General features: G+C 44.3%; 1 protein-coding gene and 1 long non-coding RNA gene across 3 annotated transcripts in view; one reads left to right on the top strand and one right to left on the bottom strand.

Annotated features, from left to right (window-relative positions):
• Window positions 1–27,317, top strand: part of GALNT10 (polypeptide N-acetylgalactosaminyltransferase 10) — an 87,297-nt gene that overhangs the window by 52,911 nt on the left and 7,069 nt on the right. For both annotated transcript variants that reach the window (XM_064388124.1, XM_064388125.1), the window contains exons 5-10: window positions 5,226–5,411; window positions 13,399–13,582; window positions 14,471–14,588; window positions 22,607–22,714; window positions 24,480–24,701; window positions 25,960–26,076. In XM_064388124.1, the coding sequence (XP_064244194.1) occupies window positions 5,226–5,411; window positions 13,399–13,582; window positions 14,471–14,588; window positions 22,607–22,714; window positions 24,480–24,701; window positions 25,960–26,076 (935 nt within the window). The remainder of the gene's footprint in view (window positions 1–5,225; window positions 5,412–13,398; window positions 13,583–14,470; window positions 14,589–22,606; window positions 22,715–24,479; window positions 24,702–25,959; window positions 26,077–27,317) is intronic.
• On the bottom strand, window positions 6,018–12,349 carry LOC135280315 (uncharacterized). The gene is made up of 2 exons (XR_010347321.1): window positions 11,556–12,349; window positions 6,018–9,071 (listed from the first exon to the last, which is right to left on the bottom strand). It is a non-coding gene; the product is annotated as an uncharacterized LOC135280315 (long non-coding RNA).

The following is a 27,317-nucleotide window of genomic DNA, read 5'->3' as shown; positions in this document are numbered from 1 at the left end:
CTGAAGTGGAAGGTTGGTTTGAAACCATTTAGAGAGAGAACAAAACCAGTAAGTTTTTCAGCAAACCCTTTTAATCTTTGTTGAAGTCCAGACCATGCTGTATTATCATGTGGGGTGCTACACATTCAGCTGTTGTCCCATGCACAGAAACCCTTTCCCCCCTCAGTTTCTGTTTTTAAAGTTGTGCTGAGACCCAGCACTGATGCAGAATGGGCAGTGGAAACTGGGCCCCCTCCCCTTTTGGAGTCCACCCCAGAACTGTAATCAGTGAAGCAACAAATATTAATTCTCTCCCCTCTCAAGCCTTTTCCTCTTTGTAAGAAGATTCAGCTTGGAAAGCTGTGATCAGCCTAATCAGTTTTCTATTACTGAGACTGGTGCTCATAGTACAATTTGTTAAATCAATTTATTATCCTCCCAACCAACTTCAGTGATCAGAGCGTGAAAACATTGAAAGAAAATTAAAACTAGTGGAAGTGCTGCCTGTTTGGATAACAGCACATTTTGCTGTTTCAAAGGATTACTCATCTGCACCAAAACAGGGAGAGAAGTTAATTTCAATGATTTAGAATCTTCTATTTCAGGGAGGCCTGGCTTGCACATTATGATGGATTCAGGAAGAAGTATAATTCGTTCTTAAATTGTTAAACAGCACGCTGGGGCCAAGTGGCCAAGTAAAAATGAATGGATTCATTTGTAATCTTCAACAAGCGTGTCTGTGTGTGGGAGGTGGGGATGGCAGGCTGGGGTAACCTGTAAACAAATGCCAGATGCATGCTGGCACTTCAGGCTTTGGTGCTGGAAAGCAGCCAAAATAACCTGCAGAGAAGGGAAATGGTCCTTTTCTGCCTAAAATGGAATTCTGCAGATCCTCCAGTCCTGTCCTCCTGTGCCCTTCAGTGGGAAGGGGAGGTTCCCTGGATTTTCAGAGGGCAGTGGCTCTCCCATCTTCACACCTTCAAGCTTCTGAGTGTGAACTAAAGCAAAGCACCTCAGCAGGATCCTGTAGGGCAGGGGGACCTTCGGTGTTACCAATGGCATCTGAGTAACGTGGGAAAGTGTCTGGGAATGTTTCCTTTTCCTGCAGTGCTGCTCCTTCTGGGCTGGGTTGATGATACACGTCTGGAAAAGGCACTGGAGCTGCAGATGTGCTGCACAGTGTAAAATTCAGAAACCAAAGCTGATGGTATCACATGAACCATGAAATGTTGCACTGGCAGGACAGAAGAAGTGTTTCACTCAGTTCTTTCACAGGACATAAATCACTTTAATATTTTCAAGTCATGGCTGGTATTTTTTTTTCTAGGGCAAATATTGGTACTCCCTTCCCTGCCAAACACTGCAGTGCTGTTACAAGGACTATAAACTATTAAAAAAAAAACAAAACCTCCTTGGACTCTTCTGTCTTCCTCCAGCTTCTGCATATGCTTGTTTTTGAATTTCTTAGGTGCCTCTTCAGGTGGCAGAGTACAGTGTTGGAATGAAAAGTCAGCTGGATATGAGGTATTCCAATCTTGGAAAGTCCTTGCCATGGTCACCAGACTAGAGGGATCTGAAGGCAGCTCTGCTTGGGTGAGGCCAGTGGGAAGAAGTACAGTAAGACCACCACAGAAATTTGACCTAATGGGGAAAAAAATGCCTTATTTTGGAAAGTTTAGGGCTGCCTCTAAAGCTTCTCTGCTGTCTTCACTCAGCTTTATTTACAGCTCAAAGTAAAGAAAGCAGTTCTTGACTAGTACTCTTAATGTATACACTGTACATCAACTTTATTGCAAAGTGTGTTAGCAAACCACCAGAATAGTTTTTAATCTGCAGATAATCTTGCTCTCATTTATTTTTTTGGGCTGTGTTACTTTGCCCAGCATAGGCAAAGCCATTGGAATCTGTCCAGTTCACCTAACAACTTTCATTAAAGAAAATTGCCCTTGTAATAAAAATTACTCAGTGTGACAAGATTCCATAATATATTTCTTTTAAAGCTTCATTAAATTTTGTAGCAGTTAACAGCACTTGTTTGGATTTTTAACTTTTCTTTTAAAAGCAAAATTTGGCTTAATTGGGACAATATTTGAAATAGAATGAAATAACTATTTTCTGTCTGGGAGCATAGAAGCCAGGCTGTGTGGCAGGAATAGCACAAGGATAAGGAAATAAAAAAATCTCTTTGAAAACCACATTTTACTGAGTTTTGTATATTGTGAGGTTGCTCAGATGTCTGTGACTCTTCAGTTAGGCAAAGCAGATGCAATAAACTCTGCCCACTTGCAGTTCATGATAGAGAAGTCTTCATCTTACAAAATGCAGTGACCAAACACGGATTTTTCTGCAGCACTTGGGAGGAGCAGCTTAGCTGAGCATGATCCTGCAGGACAGCCCTCAGCAGGTGTGTCCCCTGCAGCAGTGTGAGCACAGGTGCTGCTGGAGCACCTGCAGCTTTTCCTTTTTCTCCAAACCAGCAGGGACACGATTCCTGAGGTGTGAGGCACTCAGCAGTGCAGCAAACAGCAGGCTCCTCACTGCAAGCATGGAATGCTTTGGTGTTTTCTTACTATGGAAGTGTAGTAAAGTGCTGAAGAAGCAAACCCAGCTTTTGGCAATGCAGTGAGAAGTCTGTGGATTAGACTTTTTGCTGTCTCTTTGCAGAGTACTTGCCTGAGACAACTCCATGGCTCCAATGCCTTCCTTTCCCCATTACTCTATAAAAATGGGGAAATCTCCATTTTTAGCTGTTTGTTCTTCAGTAGATACAAATCACCCTGACCTCAGTCAGTGTAGCAGAGCAGCCATCATCATCCTCACAACTGATGTGGCCAAGGCCAGTGACTGTGTTCAGCTTGTGGGGTGTGTCAGACCAGATCCCAGGACATTCCTGTGTTTGGTAGCAGGCTGAGTGTGCTGTGCTTGTGCCCCTGGAGGAGTCACTTCAGCTGCTCCAGGTGTCACCTCAGATGAAATTGCACCACAAACCAGAACATGTCAGAAAGGCAGGTGATGCTAAAATGGAAATGATGAACACACATGTGGTAGACAAACCTCTGGGATCGTTCATAGTCTCATTTTAATCAAAATAAAGAGCTGAAGAAAGGCTCTTCATATTTTCCATTGGTTTGGAGCTGTGGATTTTTTAAGACATCCCAGTGCTTTATAGATTTGGCTTGAATAATGTAAGTATTATGTAGTCTGATCTTCCAAGTGTCTTCTGCTATTATCAATCTCTGGCTGTTGTTAGGGAAATCAGACTGAGAGTATCTGTGTGATGGTTCCCTCCTTTATTATAACGAGCACCAGCAGCCACTCTCGTGTTTATCTTGTCTTGGGTACATTAAGTAAAGTCTGCATCCTGGTTTGGGCTTAGCTGATTTATGCTTGAAGTGAGGATTGTTTGTTCTCTGTGATGAAACAATCTTTTGTGACAGACTAACAATGGCAAGGGATGAGCTCTGATGTTAAACAGTGGTAGCTTTTCTTTTCTTTTTTTTTTTAAATTCCTCTCGTTTTAAGTCTGCCCACTGCCTCAGGAGGAAGGCAGCTGCACTAATAATATGTCTAGTCTCTGTGGAAGGCCCTTATTTGAAAAATCTGTAATTGAGTGGACAAAATTTCTGGTTGCTTGAGAGGATCTATTCAGAAGAGACCTGGAAAGGATGAGGGAAAAGCACACTAGACATCAAGAAGTCCTAAGGGCTCTGTTGAGAGGGAAACCTATGTAGATATTGTGAGACAATTGCACTTGTCAGGCAAAACACTAAAGTGAATCAGTGAAATAAAATCCTGGGGAATGTTAAACAAAGCTTTGAACAGGGCAGAGAGCTTGCTGGGAATACCTCAAAAGCATGGAGGTGTATTTGGGTGATGTTTGAAGGAAGGCACATGATGGCTGCTTCAAAGAGCAGGCACAGAATGTGTCAGGAGCCACAGGGCTCCTGACCATCCTCACAGCTGCCAGCTCAGCACAAGGGGGAGAACTCATAACTGGGTTAAATTTATTTGCTCCTTTGCTCTTTTCAGTGAGCTGTTCCAATGCCCAGCCTCCCTGGTGCCCTGATCAGGGACACTTTCCTGCTGTTGGCCTTTCCAGCCCCTGCCTTTCATGCTTCCTTTGGAAGCTGAGGAAGATGTGCCGTACAGAGTGGAGAGGATGTGTTCCTACAGAAGGCAAATACCATCACAGGGTTATTTGTATTTCAGTGATTGCCTCTAGTCGAGTTTTGTTGTGTGAGATTTTAAGAGTTACTTGCTTAGATGTAAGATATGAAGTTTTGTCTGGTGAGGCTTCTTTCCTGCATGGGTTGCTGACTGCAGTGGGTGGTGTGGGGCATTAATGAACAATCTCTGGCACCCTCTGAATGGGCTTTGCTGTCAAAACTTCAGATGCCTGAAAGATCAACCCATTAGTGATGAGGCCAGCGTCAGCTCAGCCTATTTTTAGGTTTTTCTTTGCTGCTTCACTCTTTGATGTAAAGGCAGCTGTGTTCCCCTCTCTCGTTATGCAGACCAAACTTTTTATCTCCACTTTGGAACAAGCTGTCCATTGTTTTGATCACTCAGTGATCTTTCTCTGCAGCTCTCCTGTTTGAATTCTTGTTAATCATGGTGACTGCCACTGTGTTAATTCAGATGTGGCTCCAGTCCATGTTCAGTTGTGTAAATATTTCCATATTTAAATGCAAATCTCCTCTGATAAGCATTTAAGGAAGCCATCCCCATACACACTGTGGCTGTGCCTGCCTTGCAGCATGGAAGGGTGTCTGACTAGGCTTTTTCCTGGTTTTTATTTATGCATGAGTACATTGTTATGTTGTGTGTTTTGAAGAAACCACACAGCACTTAAATGCCCTGAGTGTGGTTTACTTCTGAAAACGAATTCCTTTGTGTCTTTTCTAAATTACAGTGGTTTTCCACGTGTCCAAGAATCCTGGCTCATGGTCTGCCAGCTGTTTCTTTATTCCTTTTCCTTTTCCTCTGCTGCGTTCTTTCTCATCCCATACTTTTTGTTCCTTTTTTTTTTCCCCTCCTCTGTTTAATTGCTTCTAAAGTTTTGGAACACCTTCAAAAGTCTTGCTTAGGCAGTTAAAAAAGCGAGTAACTTTTATTTCCTTTTTCCTGTTGCTGCATTTGTTACCTATTGAGGCCACACTTCCAAAGCCATCCCCCTCTGGTATAGACAGAGCAGCATTCTCAATAAATTGTCTGTTTCAGCGTCCCAATGTCTCCTTCCCACGCAGAGCACCTGAAGAAACGCCTGGAGGATTACATGGCGCAGTTCCCGAGCGTGCGGATCCTGCGCACCAAGAGGAGGGAGGGGCTGATCAGGACCCGCATGCTGGGGGCCTCGGTGGCCATCGGGGACGTCATCACCTTCCTGGACTCCCACTGCGAGGCCAACGTCAACTGGCTGCCACCTCTGCTAGGTGAGTGGGGGCATCTGAAATTATTCCCACCTGCTGCTTTCCCCCCGTGCTGGAAGTGGGTAAAAATGAGGTGGAATGTCGTAAAAGAGAGAGCAAACCAACCACAAGACTCAAGTGAATGGTTGGCAATTTGTTGTGTTTAGTATGAGGGGTTTTTTGTGTTCTGGAGTTCTGCACTGCGCAGTGACCTTGTCATATGCTTTTGTTAATTAAAGAGCAGAAATCATATTCTTCTGTTTCCTCATTAAATGAAGGCTGAAATAATTTACAGCTTGGGTAAACTATTAAACTAACTAATTAGAGCAAGAATAAACTATCACATGGTCATTCAATAGCTTGCAGAAGGAATGGCTTTATGATACAGAAAAAATCTTTACATACAATTTTTGAGTAGTTTTAAGGTTTTTATCGCCTATATATATCTATATTTAACTTCATAGTCTGCAAGGCTGTGAAAAATCCTTCTTGTGAATGAGAGCTGCTGGTGTATTAAGTTTTGTTTCGTCGGGCCAGGGTTTTATGAGCCTTTAAAAGAAAACTTAATACACACAAAGGATAGCTCAGCTATTACCTTTGGAGGCAAATAATGAGCAGGATGGCTTCTGCTGCAGTGTTGGAAACCAAACTGTTTAATAAAAGGAAAAACAATAAACAGAAAATCCGATCCAGGTACAGAGGTCTGCTCCTGGTAAAACACCTTCACAAAAGCCTCGCAGTTTTTTTGTCTTCTCTTTTTCTACCTGATGGCCCAGGCGGGATCTTTTGGCTCTCATCCAATTAGGTGACCCTAAGGTTTTAGTGAAGTCTCTGGGGTCCTATAAGGTGGCTTTTCACCTGATCGTTGGGAGAAACTTCTGGGCTTTCTTCCTTTTTTGGGGGACAAAGGCTAGTTTGTCCCTCTCTCATTGGGGGCATCCCCCTACACTCCTTCATCTCACCCTTTACTATACATTTAGAAAGAAAGAGGAGAAAGGAGTATAGATTAGAATGCCAATAATTTTTGCTGCCAATTCTCTATCTTAACTTTGGTGAAGTGTTTTTCCAGGTAGGCTTCAAATTTCTGGCTATATGTGTGACTTTTACATAGAGGTAGGTTTAACAACTTTTTTATCACAACAATAACTACAAAACTTTTTTCAGTGCAAAACTTTCTTGTAAACAATTTTAACTAATGCAAACTTAGAAAACAGTCTTTGCTTCTATCCGTGGCTCAGTTGTTTGTGCATTCTTCTTCTGGTGCCGTCTGCTGCTCTCGGATCGGCTGCACTTGTGGCTTGACATTCTTTGCAGGGATCCATCGAAGACCTGTGTTTGTAGAAATGCATGCAAACCCCCGGCCCCATGTTACAAGAGGATGGGGTCCTGAAATCTGTCCTGTCTCTGGATCCTTGATGAAGACTGGTGGTCTTTCCTTGAGCTTTGCCTGACTGGTATTGCTGAAATGCCTGAAAATTGGTGGTACCTGCTCCATAAAGGAATTGTTTAAGAAGTTAAAAACATATACAGCTTTATTCAGCCTCTCTATTGTAGAAAGCACTTCTGTCCCCCCTTTCTGTCTTTCTAGTATCATTTTCAATGACCTGTGTGCTCTTTCTACAATAGACTGGCCTGTGGAAGAATGTGGAATACCTGTGGTATGTTTGATACCCCAAGTTTTGAAAAACTCTTGCAATTTATTAGAAATGTAGGCTGGTCCGTTGTCAGTTTTGACTTCTTGAGGAATACCTAGGGATGCAAATGCTTGTAAGAAATGTTTAATCACATCTCTACTTTTTTCTCCTTGATGTGCAGAAGCAAAAATTGCTCCTGAGAAGGTATCTATTGATACATGTATATGTTTGAACCTTGCAAATGACTGATATTGAGTGATGTCCGTTTGCCATATCTGCAGGCTATTTAAGCCTCGAGGGTTAACTCCTGTTGCTATTGCTGGTATAGCTAATTTCTGGCAATTTGGACATGACTGAACAATTGCTTTTGCCTGATTCTGAGAGATGTTAAACATTCTTACTAAAGCAGGTGCATTTTGGTGATAGAAAGCATGGCTCATTCTTGCTTGTTCAATAACATTAGGAAGTGTGTGCTGGATTGGCATGGCTAACAAATCAGCCATGGCATTTCCCTCTGCTAAGAAACCTGGAAGAGAAGAATGTGAGCGAATGTGCATTACAAAGTAAGGTTCTTGTCGAATGGAAAGAAGTAAGATTAACTGTTTGAGCAAACTATATAACTGATCATTAGCAACTTCTTTTAGCAGAGATCCTTCTGCTCTTTCCACCACACCTGCAACGTAAATTGAATCTGTTACTAAATTAAAAGGAAATGTGAATTTTGAAAAGACCCGTACAACTGCTGCCAACTCTGTAATCTGTGCAGAACCATCTACTTCCTCAATATCTGATTCCCATTTTTTTGTCTCTGAATTTTGCCAAGCAATCACAGATTTTTTAGACTTCCCAGAACCGTCTGTAAAAAATGTGATTGCCTCAAGGGGTACATTACTTCTTAAAGGCTTATGAATTAATTTTAAAGATGAACTTAATAGCTCATGTTTGGGACAATTGACTGAAATTTTTCCTGCAAAATTTTCTAAAGCAAATTGCATAACTTCTGAATTTTGAATTAACCATTCTAAGTAGATGGTTGTGACAGGCAGAAAGATTTCTGCAAAATCTCTTCCTGCAAGGGAAAGCATTCGAGATCTAGCCTTGATAATCAATTGTGAAATAATTTCAGGGCAAGTTGTTATAGTTTTACCCAATTGACGCGATAGGAAAACCCACTCTAAGATTATCAGATGGTCCTTCTTCTCTAGATCCCACTGGAATATCAAATCATGAAGTTGTGGACTCTCCCCTAAAACTGCAAACAAAAAAGACAGGTTAGGATTATACCGATGAGCCTGACGTGACTGGATGGCTCTCATCACTTTCTCTAAAGCATTTTGAGCTTCTTTGTTGAATTCTCGCGGTGAGTTTAAGGCTGTGTCTCCTCTTAACAAATCTGCCAGAGGAGCCAAGTCCTGATTTGAAAGGCCTAGTAGTGGACGAAGCCAGTTCAGAGTGCCTACAAGCTGCTGCACTTCATTCAAGGTCTTTGGATTTGTCCTTAGCTGGAGTGGCTGCGGAGTTACCGTTTGTTCTGTGATCCTGTATCCTAAATATTTCCAGGGAGGAAGTGTCTGTATTTTTTCTTTTGCTACAGTGAGTCCTGCTTTCTCTACTGCTGAGATGACCTGATCTGTTGTCTCCTGCATTGATGCTTGGTCCTTTGCTGCTACTAAGATATCTTGTTAAAATCCAGTTTCTAACCTGAGATGCCATTGTGATAAAATGTCCCGTCCCCAAAGAACTATATCAGCTCCTACAATGAATGGTCTTGTGGTGGCAACACGACCTTCAGGCCCCTCAAATGTGACTGCGTGCGAGCTTCGAAAGCTCTCACAGTGACCACCAATACCTGCCAGCTGATCCAGCGTAGGCACGATGGTCCAGTCCTGTGGCCATTTCGATCTCGATATCAGAGTGACGTCTGCTCCGGTATCTATCAGGCCAGTGAGGGTGATGGCTTGCCCGAGGTGCTTCAGGACACAGGTGAGCTGAGGCCGCCCGCGGCTGATGTGCCTGGTCCAAGCGATGACAGCTGTGTTGTTCTGTGACTCTGGTAGGAGGAAAGCTTGCGCTATGGTTAGTCCTTTGGGTAAAAAACATGGAGGGTCTGGACACAAAGCTAAGACTGTAATTTCCTGTGAACAGGTGACAGACAGCACAGTTGGAATGACATAAAAACCTTCTGCATGGGATCTGCTCACTCCCACTATTAAGAACTGACGTGGTTGTGGTTCAGGTCCCAGCTGTCCTGTAGACACTGTGTAAGCAACAGCATTGGTTAGCATCACTGGCTGGGCTGTAGACAGCTCCAGTCTGGTACCTGGGGACATTGTGGTCGGAAGTCCTGCAAGGATGTGTTGCAGTTCTGAACTTGGTGGCCTGTGGTGGTCTCTGGCCTCTGGTGCAGTGGTTTTTGTATCATTGCACGCCACTGCTCCGTGCTGGGCTGCACGTTTCCCGGCAGATGGTACGAAAAACCCTGTGCTGGGTAAAAGCTGTTAGTATTGTGACAGAAACCTCTGCATCCACTGTTTCTTGGCAATGGCCTTCTGCGGGTCCTAGGACATCCCCTTTTAAAATGACCTCTCTGACCACACGAATGGCACGAGTCCCTTGGAATTTGTTGGTTCTCAATTGCACCTTTGAATGCTATTAAAGCTTCTGCTAGGGTTTGTGTTTGCTTTTCTACTGCTTTTTCCTGCTGCTTTAGGGTGTTTTCTTGAGCTGTTGTGATGGCACTGGCCAATACTTCTGCCTGCATGGCTGCTGCATGCTCAGGGGTGCTCAGGCGGTTGCAAGCATCTACTAGCTGTGTCAGGGTGGGCTCAGGATCCTGTGGTAATGTACGTAATGCCTTTTTACAGGTTGGGTTTGCATTAGAAATTGCAAGCCGTTTTAATAACTCTTGTCTGGCTCGGTCTATTGGAATCTGCTTTTCTAATGCCATTTTTAAACGGTCCAAAAACTTAATATAAGGCTCATCTGTGCCCTGTTTTATTTCTGTGAAATCTAGTTCTGGCTTGTTGCCATCAGGGACCTGTAACAAAGCTGTTTTTGCTGCTTCTTTGACATCCTGCAATACTTGTCTACTAAGAGTTCGGGCTTGTATTTGAGGATCTGTATGAGCTCCTTCACCTGAGAGCTGATCTATAGTCAAATTTGCAGTAGCTGGAGTTCCTGCATAACCTCTTAAAAGGTCGTTTAACAAACGTTTCCATGCTAGTTCCCACAGAGAAAATTCTGTTGGAGATAGCAGGGATGTGCAAAGCTGTTTTAGATCATGTGGAGTGAATATGTTTGCTGTGAAGGTGGCCTGTAATAGGCTTCTGAAATAGGCAGAATCTCTACCATACAGACGAGAGGCTTTGCAAATCTCTTTTAACTCAGCAAAGTTAATTTGTTGCCATGTTTCCCTGGGTCCCGGACCTGCAGTGTATTTCACAGGAAAAACCTTCAATTTCGATGCAATTTCCCACTCTCCTTCCTGAACTGCATCCTTTCTTATCCTCTGCCAGGTATCTGTGACTCCCTGTGTGTTAAACTCTTCCTTAGATTGTTTGAAATTACATTGTGGAGCATAGGAATAGTTTGTTTTTTGTTCCGGTAAGTTATCGGACATGGGCGCCGCCATTTTGGACAGGGTCAGTTCCGGCGCATCACTTCCGGTTCCCACGCTCGGCAGAGAGGGGGTGTGCTGTCCCGGGCTGTGGGCGGGGAGCAGGGGCAGGGACACCGACCGGGCACCGCCTACAAAAGGGGTGCGTCCCTGCTCTGATGGACAGGAGCTCAGAGACGAGCCACCCAGGGACTCCTGGGAGTCTGAGGAGCCACGCCCACGAAGGACAGAGCTGGGCTCGGGGCTATAATGGCGATTGCCACGTGCTCTATTGTTCTCAGACTGGATTCTATCGGCTCGGCTTTTTCCAGTTTTACTGTCAAAATTCACCGATTTTGAACGCCAAAGCAAGGTTTTGAGAGGAGATATAGAGGACTTTGCTCTGGTAGGGTTTTTGGAAGACGGGTTTTGCAGACAAGCCTGGCCAGGGCTGGTCTGCTCCCCCCTGTCTCGGGATGGGGTCGGTGAGGCAGGCGGGGGGGCAGCTGGCCTGGCTGCCTCCCGGCCTCTCCACCGGGGTTTCTCGGCTGGGATAAAGGAAGGTTTTTGGGTCCCCTCAGAACTTCGCTTTCTCCTGTCTTCTCTGTCCTGCCTGCATTCTGCCCTCTCCCTGGTCTTTGCTTGCTTTTCATTTTCCATTATTACAAATTTCAATACCGTCCTGAATATTGGACGCAGCTTTAAGTTGGACTTCTTGTTCTTTTCTGTGTTATATAATTTCAGTCCAACTGAATCCCAGAAGTCTGGATCGAGTTTCTGAGACATGTCTGAGTTTGGGAATTCTTTTAAGACCCATTTTACAAGCTTTTTAAGCTGTTTTTTGTCAAACTGAATATCTTGGATTTCCAACTTATAGTTAAAATACGAAAAAAATTCCTGCTCAGCTACTGACAACCGATTTCCCATGGTGAAACTCACCGAGTCTTCTGGTCGTCCTTCTTGGTATAGACTTTTTCCCGGGTCCTGGGTGCAACAGTTTCAGCTTAGCCGATTCACAGTATCCTCTGAGGGTGTGCCGTTTGCTCCCGTCCCGTCTGAATTATAGCCTCTTCTTCACCGGTATGAGGCTTCGATTTGGGATTCCCTCTAAACCCCAAATCTCTTCTTCTGAGTTTTCTTTTTTAACGCGACAAAAAACTCAGGTGCAGGCCTGCTTCCCCAAAAACGCAAATACCAAGGAAAATTGTCCTATTTTGATTGAGGTAATCAAAAATTCCTAGACCATCTTCCTCAATATGAGAAATTCTGTCCAGGTGCCACGTATTAAGTTTTGTTTCGTCGGGCCAGGGTTTTATGAGCCTTTAAAAGAAAACTTAATACACACAAAGGATAGCTCAGCTATTACCTTTGGAGGCAAATAATGAGCAGGATGGCTTCTGCTGCAGTGTTGGAAACCAAACTGTTTAATAAAAGGAAAAACAATAAACAGAAAATCCGATCCAGGTACAGAGGTCTGCTCCTGGTAAAACACCTTCACAAAAGCCTCGCAGTTTTTTTGTCTTCTCTTTTTCTACCTGATGGCCCAGGCGGGATCTTTTGGCTCTCATCCAATTAGGTGACCCTAAGGTTTTAGTGAAGTCTCTGGGGTCCTATAAGGTGGCTTTTCACCTGATCGTTGGGAGAAACTTCTGGGCTTTCTTCCTTTTTTGGGGGACAAAGGCTAGTTTGTCCCTCTCTCATTGGGGGCATCCCCCTACACTCCTTCACTGGTGTGTATTTGTAGAACATGGGCACCCCTTTCCAAGGCAGCTCTCCATCTTTGAGGAGGTGTCAGTTCCTTTCAGGGATGACTAATTGAAGGGACAGTGTCTGTTTCTGGTACCTGCCTGCCTCCAGCCAGTACCGAACTCCTTCCCAGCCCTGCTGCCCGTGACCTGTCAGAGCTCTCTGAGGTGTGACTTTCTCAAATAGGCTGTGGCAACAATAGTCAAGCAGAGGTTTAAGAGAGAGTTGGATTTTCCTGCAGGGTTGATGGATGGTTGTGCTGTTGCTTTCACTACAGTTTATATTTGGCAATAGTTTGAAACATTTGCAGCTTTATGAACCCCAGGGAGGGAGGACAGAATTAGCTCCAATGCTGTTTAAATGAGAACACGAAGTGGATGCTTTGATTTGTAAAGCACAGGAAGGATTTCTGTGAGGTGTGTTTTGGAAGCTGAAACATCATTTTATCACCTCTGCTCTAAGAGCTAACTTCCAACAAGAGACCCTCTCAGTAACAAAGTATTTAAGAAATTCCAGATGTTTGTGCAGGAATTTATCCTATGTTGCATTATTTGATTGGAAGAAAAGGTTGGAGGGGAGGAGGTAACACTTGCATTTCTGCTGAGAGTACTTATGCCATTAGTCTGAAATGCTTCCTGCCAGATTCTGGTCTGGCAATTAGGGCTGGGTGGTGCAGAGGGTTATTCCCTGGATCTGCACAGGAGGGGTTCAGTTCACATCCTGGTCACTTGTGGAAATGAGGATTGCTCACCGAGTACAAGTCTGGTTTGAGCCTGGCAGTCAGTTCTCTGTGGTAGTGTGGCTGTGTCTTCCCACTCTGCTTCTGGGTGATGGGTGCCTGGTGTTTTTCTCTCAGTGATTGCAGAAGTAGCAGGTAAATTGATATAAATTGGAGCATCTGCTCACGAGAGAAGGAACAGGAAGAAAGCTGTGTCATTCTTGGACAGCTTCATATTTTGATGCTCCTTTTTTGTAATTTTGTAATTTCATGGTGAAAGCTGGTGCAGGTTTTCTAACGTGTTTCTCCAACCTTCAGATCGCATTGCCCGAAACCGCAAGACTATCGTTTGTCCAATGATTGATGTTATTGATCACGACCACTTTGGATATGAGACCCAGGCTGGAGACGCAATGCGAGGGGCATTTGACTGGGAGATGTACTACAAGAGAATCCCTATTCCTCCTGAGCTACAGAAACCTGATCCCAGCGATCCCTTTGAGTAAGTTCCTGAAACTGCTAAGAGCCAGCTAATGAAATAACACCCTGCTGCAGGGTTGGTTTACACCTCAGCACAGCAAAAGCCAGAAGCTGGTGTTAAGCTACTTGCTTTTTTGGCAGCTGTTTGCTTTGCTGGTTTAAAAGAAATGCATTGTATAGTAGCTGTGAACACTCTCCTTTTCATTGCTGTTTTTTGCCACTTTAATTCCTGCAGAAGTTAACATTTCATTGAAAAGCTCTAATGTGTAACAATTAATGCGGTCATTTATTACTGAGATCTTTCAAACATAACTTAGTATCCCTAATGCTCTGCCAAAAACAACAAATCAATGGTGGGTTATGTGTCATTCCCAGGTGGGGGAAGAAGAAAACTTAGCAGAATAATTACAGCAATTTTGATTATTACAGTGCACTGCAGAAGCAAATCTGTGATCAAGTTTGCTCTGCTGTTGCTTTGCTTGCCAACATTGAGACAGTTCTGCTGTCCTTTATACTCTGCAGTGTTTAAAAAAAAAACAAACCAACAAAACACTTTTTGAGGTCAAACTCAAAGACTCAATCCTACAACAGAAGCAGAGCACCATGCGTGGAGCATACAGGTCCCTTGGGCTGAGGTGGTGTCCTGTCACTTAAGGTCACCTCCCTGCTTGGAGGAGAGGCATTGGCAGGTTCTGAAGGGAGCCTGGTCTGGTCCTCCTTGTTTGCAAGTGGGAAATCAGTAGATAACCCCAGAACAACTGTTTGATGCACTGACAGGGCTGTAAAGGCACTGGGAAGACTGGGTAGTGAAAAGAATATTTTTCAAATCTTTCTTTGTTTTTTAAATGTTTAGCTAGAGATCTGTGTCTTTGTAATGTGTTTGTAATATGGAGTCTGGTTTTTCCTTAAGGTCTCCTGTAATGGCTGGAGGACTGTTTGCAGTCGATAGAAAGTGGTTCTGGGAGCTGGGAGGGTATGATGCAGGTCTGGAGATATGGGGAGGAGAGCAGTATGAAATATCCTTTAAGGTGAGCCATGTTCTCTGGAAATTACTTTTATTTTGAAAAGTAAGAATTTGTTCTGAGGCGCAGAATGTGAATGATCTGTCTTGTCCTTACTTTTGCTTGTGACTAAAGGTGAAAGAGCTGGGAGTAGTAAGATAGTGCACAGAAGAATCAGCACTGATGTGAGCAGTGACTTGTGAGGGTGAGTTTTGGAGCAGGATTAGCTGGGGTGTCCCTGTTCTGGGCTCACAGCTCGGATGCATGCACTCTTCCCAGCAAGGGTAAGTCAGCTGGTGTGGAGCTCTCTGCCTCTGGGGCTGCTTAGTGCTCACCCTGGCAAGATGGTGAAATATTCTTCTCCTCAAGGGAAGGAGGATTCCAGTTCCAGGAGGACCTCAGTGCTCAGCTTGAGTTCTCAGAGAGAGCAGCTTTGTCTGTAGTCAGTCCAGCTGACCCCTGGCTGTGAGGAACTCAAGCTGTTACTTACCCGGGAAGAAATCTTCAACAACTGGAGTCATTATGGCAATGACTTTGGGTCATTGTCTGCCTGGCCTGGGGACAGCTGTGCCACTAACTGATTGACTGAGCTGGTCAGTGGAGGGCTCTAAGAGTTAGCCAGCTGATGAAAAATGCATACAAAGAGTAACAAGTCACTGTAACCCACCAAGACTGCTGGTACCTGTGCTAGGTTGGAATATGGCACTCTGAAATCCAGTTTGGGAAACCAACCAGGATGTCCCAAACCCCTGAAGGCAGGTGCCCAGTCCATAGCCTGGACCAAACTGAGTAAAGATGTCTACATTAAACTCTCTTTGATGTTTCTTTCAGAGGTAGAATATTTGATTTTACAGGTGTCTGCATGCCACTGATCTAAACTAGCTGACCTTAGCACGAGGCTAGGGGATAGCAGGGATGTACTGCACAGTTTGGCTTCAGCAGCTAAAATTCTGCCTGTCTCCCCTGACAAGTCCTGGCTGGTGTCTTACAAAACAGATTCCAGAATCTCCATGCCTCTGTGCAATTCAGAGCATATCAATCCTCAGCAAGCCACACTGCATACACACACCCCATGTGCTACTGGGCAGAACACAGTGGGAGAAAAGACCCTGATTTTGAGACAGCCTTTTCTTCCATCATTTCCTCACCAGAATCCAAGTCACCTTGGATGTCCCTTGTCCTCTGTGACAGTGGCAGGAAGGGAGGGCTTAGGGCACCCTCTCTGGGGGTGTCAGTGTGGTTAGAGCCATTTCACCTTTGTGTTGCGTGTAATGAAATTGTGTAAGGCACTCATTCTCTGCAGGAGAGCAGCATTCAGGCTCTTCCTCTCTGAAAATGCTGGTTTCCAAGAGTGATGACAGTGGCTGGGCAAGCCCTTTGTCTCCAGTGCCACAGCAGACAGTCACACTGCTTGATCTGCAGGAAATAAGACTGCTTCATTCATCTGTTTGCTTATCCCCTCTGAAACATGCTGTGTTTTATTTCAGTCCAGAGATGGTAATTTATGGAGGGATACATTTGCTTTAATTAATCTCTGCAAAGACCCCCTTTCTTCTTTCATTGTGTGACAGAAAAATGAAGTTTTCACTGAAAGAGGCTCAGTGTATTTTCAGAAATTAAGATAAATTGATACATTCATCTGTGGCTGATAGATTTAATAATTTTGCTGCAATTGCAAGAATAGAAGGTTTGTTCATAGAATTTATGAAGCTATGACGTTTCCTGGTGTGCTTAGAGCTACGTCTTTACCTTTAGAAGCAGACTGAGATTTTGTAGTTAAAGGTGCACTGTCAAACAATTTAAAGCTCTGGCTTTAGGCGTGGGGTACCCACTTTCACATTATTTATTATCTCAGGGGGATTCAGATTCTAAGCATGCCAGATTTACAGCCCAGCTTTAACAAAGAATCTGTTCCTGTCCCTGGGTGTTGTGGGTGCAGGTACTCTTCTGAACTGCTCATCCATTGCATTGGATTTGGCCTTCTTGAGCCTCACCAGGAGTACAAGACTTCTGGGGGAGGTTTTTTATGTTTTGGATTTTTTTTTTCCCTTAAGCATATTCTTTTTTTGGCCATTCATGGACTGTGCTTTGCTGGTTTTGCCTTTATTTTAAAATACAGGGCTCTGTTGCCAAGAGAGTGGAAATAAACAAGTTTATTTAGGAGTCTCTTGCCTTTCTTTTTGGAAATCGTACATATTTCTGTTATCAGCTGGCTCTGCTTCCTTCTAAACAGAAATTTTCAAGCAAGCCAACAGAGAAAGCATCAGTGTTTAACACCTCAGAAAACATTTTGCTAGAGGGTAGATCAAACTCTAGAAGCCTTGCACTTTGTATGAAACATGTGCATCAAACATCATTAGAAAACATTGCATGTAGGAGTGACAAAAAATTGAGGTGAACTTTCTAACCTTAACTGCTTGTTGTTTTCTTGGTCTTGGCAATCCCATAAAACAGAAGTTTCTAGTTCAGAAAGGAAGGAGTTGATCTATCCATTCCATATTCAAGCACAAACAGGCACTGCTTCCTTCTCTTGCATCCCGAGCAGCTCAGTGAGGCAGCACTGCTGCAGGTCCCGGTGTTCCTGGTCAGGTCACCCCAAACACAGCAGGCAGATCACAGTCTCCACTGGTAGTTACAGGTGAATTCCCAGGTGCTGACCTTGAAGTGCGTTCCTGTGTTTTGGAGAAAGGGTGAACAAGCATTCACAGCTGTCTCTGTGGGGTGTTTGTCACCTTTCCTTTCTGCTGCCTCCTGGTTCCTCTGTTCAGCACGCTTCATTCAGGTGGGGTTCTTTGCTTTTTTGGAGCCACTTCCTCACCTCTCCTCTCTTGCAGTCAATCTTCCTGATTGAGGAAACAAAACTCAATTCTTTACCCAAAGTTATAATGGACCCTTCCTCTTCTAAACACAATTTAGCAGCTGCCTACGTAAGCGTTTTGTTGGTTTTTTTTTACATAAGTGCATTTAATTTGGAGCAGTATGTGTGAAGCATTTAAACTGTTCCCTTCTGCAAGTGCTACATTGTACAGCACTTAGCTACGCTCAGTTTTATTTGAGATGGTGTTGCCTCTTTTCCAGTGTTTTTGTGGCTTCTATTCTGTTTGGTTTACATAAATCTTCACTAAACTGCTTCACGGCTCTCTTCCATAAATACATAGTCTCTGATTTTTTTTGGTTATGGGGAAACAGAAGAGTAAAAAGGGATATGTCTGACTTGTGTAGGCATAAATATAAATGTACTTTGTTTCTCAGACCTGAGTGGTGTGGTTCTAAGTCCTTTAATTGCACACTGTACTTGAAGAGCAAAGGGGAATCCGGAATGTCCATCTCTAGGTGATAAATCATTTCAGTTTTAGAAATGTTTGCCTTGTAATTTGGAGATTGTAAAGCCTTCATAAAATGCAAAGGGCTCGGTGCAAACAAGCCAAATTGACAGTTTCCCTGAAAAGAACAATTAAAAGGGAGACAAAAGAGCTGGTTAGTACTTGTGGTCTTCAATTCTTGCTTCAGCAATAGGAAAAGAGCCATTGCACTTATTCTGGTCATTGTAGATCATTGCATTTTTCCAGATTCTCTTCCCAAACCATCAACGTGGATTGCTCCTGATTTCCACAGCATAAAACATGTTACATGTTTTCCAACAAATCCCAGTGCTGCACAGCTTCTGTTCACATGTCTCATGCCTGCCTCTCCTGTGCCCCATGCCAGCAGCACGTTTCTGATTCCCATTTTGCCACTGGGCTCTGGCAGGTGTGTAGTTCGGGTGCAGCTGCCAAGGGATCCCTTCTGACAGCATTTCTTCTTGTGTTGCTGAAGTTAGTGCTGATTGTGAGCCTGCACTGCTTATTCCAGGCACATCCTCACTCCACTTTCCAGCAGCTCACGTTTGCCCACACTGGAACAGGCCGGGCATTCTGCTGCTTTTTTTGTGGTTTTTATTTTTTTAGCCAGCACATGCTGCTTAATTCTAAGGCCCTCAGCTGCAGTACAGGGTGGCTTCTTTCTCCCTTCCTATCTGGTGATGCACAGTTCAGTTTCAGACCATTGCCTTGAATTTTTTACCTCTGTGCAGCCTTTTCTTGGTTCAGGTTCCTGAGCAGCCTCCCACCAAGCAGCAGCAGGGAAGAGCTCCCCTCCACTCCCAGAGATGTGATCATTAGAAAGTGCTGTCATTACTCTGAAATGCTGCAGATGGTGAGGATGGGCTCTACTGGTGTGTGGTGTGTGAGAAGGTGCTGTGCAAACACACAGATCCCAGTGCCTCACAGGCTGCCTTAATCTCTCAGAGAGCACCAAGTCCCAGCAGCAGGAGCAGCTGATGCTTCCAGTATAGAGGATTACAATTTTCCTGAGTTACTGCCCTTACTTTCATCCTCTCACCTACTCTGTTACAAAGAGAACCCCCTTGACTTATCCTCTGTGCCCTTTTCTTCCCACCTTTCAGTGTGTGCTCACACAGCCAGCCAGCTGCTCTCTGTTGGTCCATCCCATGGTCTTCATTTCTGTTGTCTCTTGCAGAAGCAGCTTTATTTTCAAGGCTTAACTATCCTTTGTGTTTTTTCCCTCTTGGGAAGCATTGGCACATCATGGTGCAGTCTTTGGAAACCATAAACCTTGTATACCCAGATAATTTGTGTTCACACACCAACTGCAGCATTGTATTGTGTGTTTGAGAGGAGAGGTTCAGCTGTCTTACCTGACATTGTTTTCTGAAATTGCAGAAAGGGAATTGGATCAGCATAACATTCCCATGTAGAGAATAGGTGGCATATTATCTGCTGCTTTCACAGCATACTGACTGAATCAAAGGCTCTGGAGTCGCTTTATGAATATGGAGTTACAGCTCTCCAGGCTGCTGGGAAGATGGAAGCAATATCACCAGTGCTAGTTTATTTCCCTTGTGTAGTTTTTATTATTAGGGTGAGATTGTGGCCTTAGCTAAATCTGCTCAGTGTGCCCGTTGACCTCAGTGTAGCCAGGTTTTCTCTTAATTCTAGCAGATCTGTCAGCTGCTGGATTCCAAGCCCAAAATGAAGATTGGCAAAATTGTGCCTGAGGAGGAAGAGAAATTTCCTGTTCTCTCTTGATGAGATCTGATTAGATTATTGTAAGAAGCACTGTCTGCCTGACCGGCTTTAATTCTTGTTCTTACGGCGTAAATGGCTGTTTGAAATCAGGTGCAAGGTCAGGCTCTGACGTTTTCTGTCATGTCAGCTGAGGAGTGAGGCAGGATGTGTAAAACACCTAGAAAACAGGTCTAGAGAAGGCAGTAAGTGGCAGTCAGTGTTGTGGGGAAGGCATGAGGTGCTGCCCCACAGCCCAGCACCATTTCAGCTGTCTGACAGCACAGTATTTTTAGCAGTGTACATTCTGGTGTGTCGTGCCTGGGAACTGTACTCTTGTTTAAAAACAACCAAATATCAGTAGCTGAGCAGAAGCATTCCCTCAGCTAGCACACAGCTATTTTGGGTTTGCTTCTCTTGCATTTACTCTTTGACAGACCCCTGGATGCGATTCTCTGACCTTTAGCTCTGGCTTTCTAATGCTTTTGTTAGCTGTGTTTTACCAATGCATATCACGCTCTTTCCCTCTCCCCTTTCTTCCAGTTGTATAGATAAGGACTGGTAATTGTCTTTATGGAGGTTGTAATGAGTTCTGTCACCACACAAAGCAGCTCACTAATAAAATAAATCAAAGCAGCAACGAATGAATGGAAAGCATGCCTTTAAAATTAGATTTGTACTGCGGGTGCCATACTGTCACTTGCAGTGTGAGGCAACGTTAAAAAGGCACAGAGGTGGCAAAGTACCTTGAAAGGGTCACTGAGCTCTGCTTGTAGGGATTAGGAAGCCTTCCATTGCCTCCATTGCAGCGTTGTTTGCAATATTTGAAAGCATGAGTAAGAAAAGGGGATATTTTAAGCAACTCGGTTAAGTAGCTTTTCTGATCACATTGCATGTGTTCATGTGATGTTGTCATCTATGCCTGGAGTCTCGTACCAGCTTGGAGCTCCTGGCCCATCAGTTCTGTCCAGCTTCCCACTCCTGCTGCCTCTCCAGCTGTGCAGCACAAGGACAGCTCTCTCCTCTCCAGCTGTACCATGCAGGGCTCAGCTGCTCAGCTTACACAGGGACATCATATTCCAGAGAAGTGGATTCGTGGTGGCCTGGCTGAAAGCCTTTCCTTAGAGACAGGGCAGGTGAGGCATCCTGTGGGCAGGCAGCAAAGAGAGCAGTCTGGTGTTTGCAGGCAGGCTTGTGTTACACCCAAATGCAGCTGCTGTGACCCCCTCAGGCTTCTTGCTGCAGGGTGCTGAGGAGTGTGTGTGTCTGTGCAGCTGAGCTCTGGGCTTCTGCTGCTGCTCCTGGAGGTTTTACGGTTCCCAGGTCTGTTGCAGCTCTTACAGCCTTGCACAAACCATTTCTGTCCTAGAAACACAAACCATGTCCAAATTCTTGTTTTCTCAGCCTGTTAATTTCCCAGCAGTGAAATCACGCTCTGGCCCCTTTGCAGCCAAAAGCACAGTCACTGCAGAATAAAAAGCATTTCTAATTCCATAAGAAACTTCACAGAAGCTGAGTGCTAGTTTCTTTTTCATCTCTTCTGCATCAGCCTCTCAGGACACAGCAGGGACAAAAGGAATGAAATTCTGGAGGAGTGTTTGTCAACTTTCTTCTTGTCTCTCTCACCGTAACGACATGTAATTAAGTACCTTGAACTTTAGAAGTTGCCCGTGAAAAATATTTCTCTAACTGAGAGCAACCAACCTCCATTAGGTTATAAGCAGTCAGCAAATGACTGTAATTATTAGGGCCAGCAGACAGAGCTGAAACTCCAGAGGACTTTAGTGTCAGAGCTAATAATTATGCAGCAGCCTTGGCCAAATATTTCTCTTCCGAGCTAAGTATTTAATATTGTCGCTGTAGAATATTAATGGAATTGCCTGCTCTGTGTGAAGCTGTTGACTAAGCTCATTGTACAGTGAACTGTGGTGGCTCAAATTAGCCCCAGTGAGCAAGGAAACCAAGAGCACTGCACCAGCCTGCCCAAAATCCACAGCCTTTGGGGCTCTCCCATGGGATCTGGGGACAAACAGAAAGGCAAAGGCAGTGCCTCACTTCAGGAATTCAGAAAGTCATTTCTTTGGCATTCTAGAGGGTACTTTTTCTTTAAGTATTGATTGGATATTTCTGAGAAACACAGAAATATTTCTTAAACCTAATGAGGTAGATTGGCTGGTTTAGAAAACATCTCCTTTTGTTTCACTTGGACAAAATTACTATGTCCATGCTATAAAGAAAGAATAAAAGAAAGTTGGTGTAGAGTGCTGGCACAAAGTGAAATCTTCCCAGATGGGGAGGGAAGCTTTTGGGTTCACTCTAGACATTAGCCAAGCATCAAGGTAGTCATCTCCAACTTAGCAGTGAGTTCTAGTGACTTCCTGAGGGCTTTTTTAAAGCTATTTATGTGTTCACCAGGCAGAGATTTCCACTTAATTGTAAGGCTGCAAAAGCAATGAATGAATGTCAGCAATGAAACCATAAAAGAGCAGTGATAACCACAGGAAAAAGCAGCAGTTTCTTCTGATTTCTGGCACTTGAACAGGCTCATGAATTCGCTGGAGCCTTTTGCATAACACATGACCACCTGTACTAGGGAGATGGCCTCCCTTTTACAGCCTTGTTACACAACCTACACCCAGGTTTTTTTATGGCAGCCCAGTTTAACTATTGTGGTTACTATTGCTGTAATAACATATATCAGTTTATAGCGAGGTGTGTGCTGTTTTCTCATTGCTTGGATTTTTCTCCCTGTTCTTTTCTGTATAGAAGGCTTGAGAGCACTTTTGCTAAATCAAAGCTTGCTGAATGGCTCTAAGCAGGTTGTTATAGGATTTGGGACTAAGGCAGGGAGGGGAGGGGATTTGGGAAGAGTGTACTTTAATGTAAAAATCTGGGTTACGTTTTTTTATTACTTGGAAGACTTTTCTTTTTCATTTTCCTCCATAAAGCCAAGACTGAATGTGTTTCTCCACTGTTCCACAGGTCTGGATGTGTGGAGGTCGCATGGAGGACATCCCTTGCTCTAGAGTTGGTCATATCTACAGGAAATATGTTCCATACAAGGTTCCCACAGGAGTCAGCCTGGCAAGAGTAAGTGGCAGTGGCATTGCCCACAGCAGGAGTCTGACTGCAGCGTGGCTGTGCTGCTGTCTGCTCTCACCCTGCAATGGGAGGTAAATGTAGGGGATTTTGTCTGTAATTTGCACTTTGTGCAGTGCAAGCTGAGCAGTTTTGCAGTGGTGGGTGTGTGCATAAAGGGAGCTGCAGATGTGTATGTGAACAGCTGCCATGTTCCAGACATCAGCCGCTGCTGGGTGCTGGGCAGGGACTCTGTGATCAGGCACTGGCTATAAAAACAAGATATGGCTTTATTTGTATAATAACTTCAGTCATTTTATAGCTGTGCTCTCTAAGAGCAGCAGGCTTCAGTGTGGTGATTAGATTTGGTGATTGAAAGACCTCTCAACTTCAAGCATCACAGACCACTGAATGGGCAAGCTGTAATTTTCCACAGTGGAATGTTCCCTGCCATCTTATTTCTTAATCTAGTGTAGCCCAAAGAAGAAAGAGCTTTCGTCTATCCTGCACTGGGTTTCTCTAGCTAATTTTCAAATTGAGGAGGGATTGCATTGCCCTCTGGTGGGAGAAAAACATCCTAGGAGCAGGAAGGCTGCAAAACTAAAAACCTCAGAGAGGTGCCCTGCTGTTCTGAAATCTTAAGGCTTGCACAGTGTTAAAATGCTTTAATGGCATCACCCAGTTATAGATTTGGATTTATTCCTTAGCCCAGCAATGACCTGTCAGAACAGCAGAGCACTCTCCTGTCTGTGCCATCTCTTCAGGAGGGAGCTGTACTTCTTTTGATTCATAGTGTTTTGATTTCAAGTATGTGGCTCTTGTGTACTCCCACAGTACTGGAAGGAGACAGCAGAGAGGTAGGAAAGGCTGTTTCTTGGCATCTTAACAGACACCTTGAGGTAAACACCTGCTCCTGTTGTGTGCAGGTTGCATTTGGGGCAGGATCAGCACACTGCTCACTCTTAGCTTCCTAACTTTTTTGGTAGTAAATGATCCCTGCTGGACTGAGCAGCTTCAGGTGGGGAGTCACAACTGCACATGGCACATCACCAAGGGGCACCAAGAATGTGCCTGATGTTGCCAGAGAACAGCCCAAGCTCCAGCACTCTCAAGGGCACTGTGACAAGCAGGTTGTCTTCAGTGGGTGGTTATTGCTGTCTTGGAAGTGCACAGGGGATTAAGCTTTACAGTAATACATTAAATGTGCTGCTGCCACAAGGTAAAACCCTTTGCTTCTGTTCTGAAGGGTCATCGCCTGAAAGCTCCATATTCCTGAGGTATCTCAGAGTTTTACCCAAGAAAATGGAAAAATAGTGCTAAGAAAGAGTATTGTGAACTAGAGCTTTTCAGAAGGGAGTACTTCAAATCCCATTCCTAGATGGATATAAAAGATGCAATAAGAAGGATTTAAGAAAGCAGCTTTTTGTCAGAGACCTTTGAATGTCCTGTGGTATTTACCAGCATCATGCTCTGACTAGTTTCCTTACAGAAAAAATGGGAAAAAAAACCCTTTTGATTAATTTTGTTTTTCTTAGCCACAAGGAACTAGATATAATGGCCAAGTGCCAGGATTCTGTTTTGACCTCAACTGAAAATATCTTTCTAAAAGTCCCTTGGAACTACAGAGTAATAAAAATAATCTTTGTCCTGAAGCTGGAGAGAAAGAGTGGATGTGAATGAAAATCCTTTCTGAGCAAAAACATGCGAGCTGCTCTGAATGCTAATGGTGGTTTGTGCAGCACTCTCAGGTGGTTTCCCCTCTCGCTCTCCCCCACAGAACCTGAAGAGGGTGGCTGAGGTGTGGATGGATGAATATGCAGAGTACATTTACCAGCGCAGACCCGAGTACCGGCACCTCTCGGCGGGCGACGTCGCCGCTCAGAAGGAGCTTCGCAACAACCTCAACTGCAAAAGCTTCAAGTGGTTCATGAACGAGGTCGCCTGGGACTTGCCCAAGTTCTACCCACCAGTGGAGCCTCCAGCAGCTGCCTGGGGAGAGGCAAGTTTGTGCTCTGACATCTGCAGTGGGCAGTCAGGCTGCAGTTTGTTTTTTTAAGGCTGCCCGTGTGCCTCGGTTGCTGTGAGTAAGGTGCGAGCGAGTGTTTAAAGATCTGCTTGATGCTTCAGAACCCAAAACTCCTTTGCCATTGCACTGGCCTGATCAAAGCAGGCAGTTGGGCAGGCAGCTGCTTCTGTTAGTGCACAGCTCCAACGAGAATAGAGACTTGGCTTGTTCTGCATGTTTGTATTTAGGAGAAAGATGCCAGAGGGAGGATTAGGGAGAGGCAGCAGCTGAGCAATAGTGAAATCTTGTATTTCCAAAGGGCTTCACAACTGTGTTGAGCTACACTTGTCCTTAGCCTTCTCATGTGAAAGGCAGGAAAACCAATTGTATTTCTGAAAGTCATCTGTGTTCTGGGAGTAGAATCACCCCAGGAGTGAGGCTGTGAATTGCTACACACAACTCTCGTGGCTGAGTGTTTTGGGTTGCTCAGAGAATCACTGGCAAAGATGTTGGCAAAAGCAGGTGTAATATAAAAGTGAAAGCATGACAAAATCTGTTGGTAAGGTTCACTCTACTACTTTCTAGAGGGTTAAAGCACACAAAGAAGCAAACTGAAGTCTAAAATCAATTAATCTAAAATTGAAATAAACCAAAAATTACCTGTGTGAAGACTGGGGATGGAAAAGTGTAAGGATAAAAAAGAATAAGGGAGATCCTCCCTTGGAGTCACAAGGTTCAGAATGGACCCCCTTACTAAACTTAGCTCTGAATCAACCAACAGTTTAAGCTTAATGGTTTAACAGCACTTAAACTTAACAACGCTTAATCTATAGCTTAAGTTAAATAATTCAACAAAATATTAATGTGGAATTACTATAGCATAAGAGTAACTCACAAATATAAAGTACTTAAGAATCCAGAAGAGCAACATTCATTGTACTTTTGCTATAGCATATTCACACTGGCACAGACTTAAGGGAGGAGGTACAAGGTACAGACCTGTGGAAAATGGCACCACCAGACAACCCAGCCCACAGTGGGCTCTGCAACCCTGTCACTGCTAGGCTTTGCTGTGTGCTGGGGTACAACTGGCTTCTGTGCTTGCTTCCAGCTGTTACTGGCCAGCTCAGACTCACAGTTAAGAGAGGAATCTTAAAAACTATCTTCATACAAATACTGCTGCAATTTGAGACTATTTGAGCTTTCTTTCCTGGTAGGAGTAGGAGACTCAGTGATTAATTCACTATTTCAGATACGCAATGTGGGAGCTGGACTGTGTGTGGACACCAAGCATGGAGCCCTGGGATCCCCACTGAGGCTGGAGAACTGTGTGAAGGACAGAGGAGAGGCAGCATGGAACAACGTGCAGGTAACAACCTGAGAAATCATCAGCCCCTGAATGTGGGCAGGGAGAGGTTCCAAGGACCAGTGCTGAAGGAAGCCATTCAGAGCTGTCAGGTGCACCCCAAGGCTCACATGCTGATTGTACTTTGGGACAGGATGTGGCTTGTGCTTGTGGCACAAGGGGATCTGGAGCCTGGCAGACTGTGCTGAGCTTTTACCTCTGCTTTGAAGTTCTCGGAGTGAACAAAAGAAATGACAAGAAAACAGTATGCCAAAACAATAAACCAGTAACAAGGCAGCTGTAATATGTAACAAAGTGAATATTAACTTCAAAGGTTGTGCTGAAAGAAGTGATAGAGGAGCATCATGCATATTAATGAACCTGCAGGAGCATTCAATAACTGTTCACTATCATCCTCCTGACAGGAGGCAAATGCATTATAAACACCCAACCATTGCTGGAGAGATGAAGCCAGCCAGGTTATAGATTCACCCTCTCAACATATGAGGTGCCAGAAACGACAGCTTTATTGTAACAGAAGGGAGGAAAATATTAGTTTGTCTAAACTGTAGCAGCTGAGCTGAGAAAGAATCAAGAAAACAATGCCTTTATTACAGAGCCATGCATAACTCTTCAGGGAATGGCTTCAGTAGTAGGAGACAGAGGGTTGTTGCATATCAATTTGATGCGTGAAAAATAGAAACAAAACCAATTTACTCAGGCACAGTCCAAAACTAAGCCTCTGTTGTGTCAGGAGGATCTTGAAAATTAGTTTTGGCTTATGTTTAGGAAGAGAATGCGGCTTGAACTTCTGAGTAGCGTTGAGCCTAAATGATAGTGGTAATTTCTGTCTCAAGAGGGATTTAAAACACAGCTAAGAACTAAGTAGTTTCTTTGTGCAAAAGTTTTTGGCCACACTGCTTCAAATAGCAGCACCCTGATCATTACTTGCCTTTCTGAGTCCCCATGGGAGATCTCTGAGGAGAACTATTCCTCCAGCTGACTCCAAAGGAACCTCCAGAACAGCTTTTTCCTTAGGGACTGGAAGGGAGGCGTGCTGGCTGGCAGCCCTGCAGAAGCACATGGGTAGTGCTGCCCTTCCATCAGGGCACTGCATTGCCAGGCATAGGTGGTGCTCAGTTACTGGAGTTAAAATTTCCTCTGCTCTGTAGAGTCCCTCCCTCATTTCACCTGAGTGCTGAGAGTTCATTGCAGGGTCAGTAGAAGGGAGCATCAGGAAGCAACGCCCAAGTGTTTGCCCTTCC

The sequence above is a fragment of the Passer domesticus genome, chromosome 13 (assembly GCF_036417665.1).
Source record: "Passer domesticus isolate bPasDom1 chromosome 13, bPasDom1.hap1, whole genome shotgun sequence".
In the NCBI taxonomy this organism is placed as follows: domain Eukaryota; kingdom Metazoa; phylum Chordata; class Aves; order Passeriformes; family Passeridae; genus Passer; species Passer domesticus.
The sequence above is the reverse complement of the archived record's forward strand: the minus strand, read 5'-3'. Positions and strand labels throughout refer to the sequence as shown.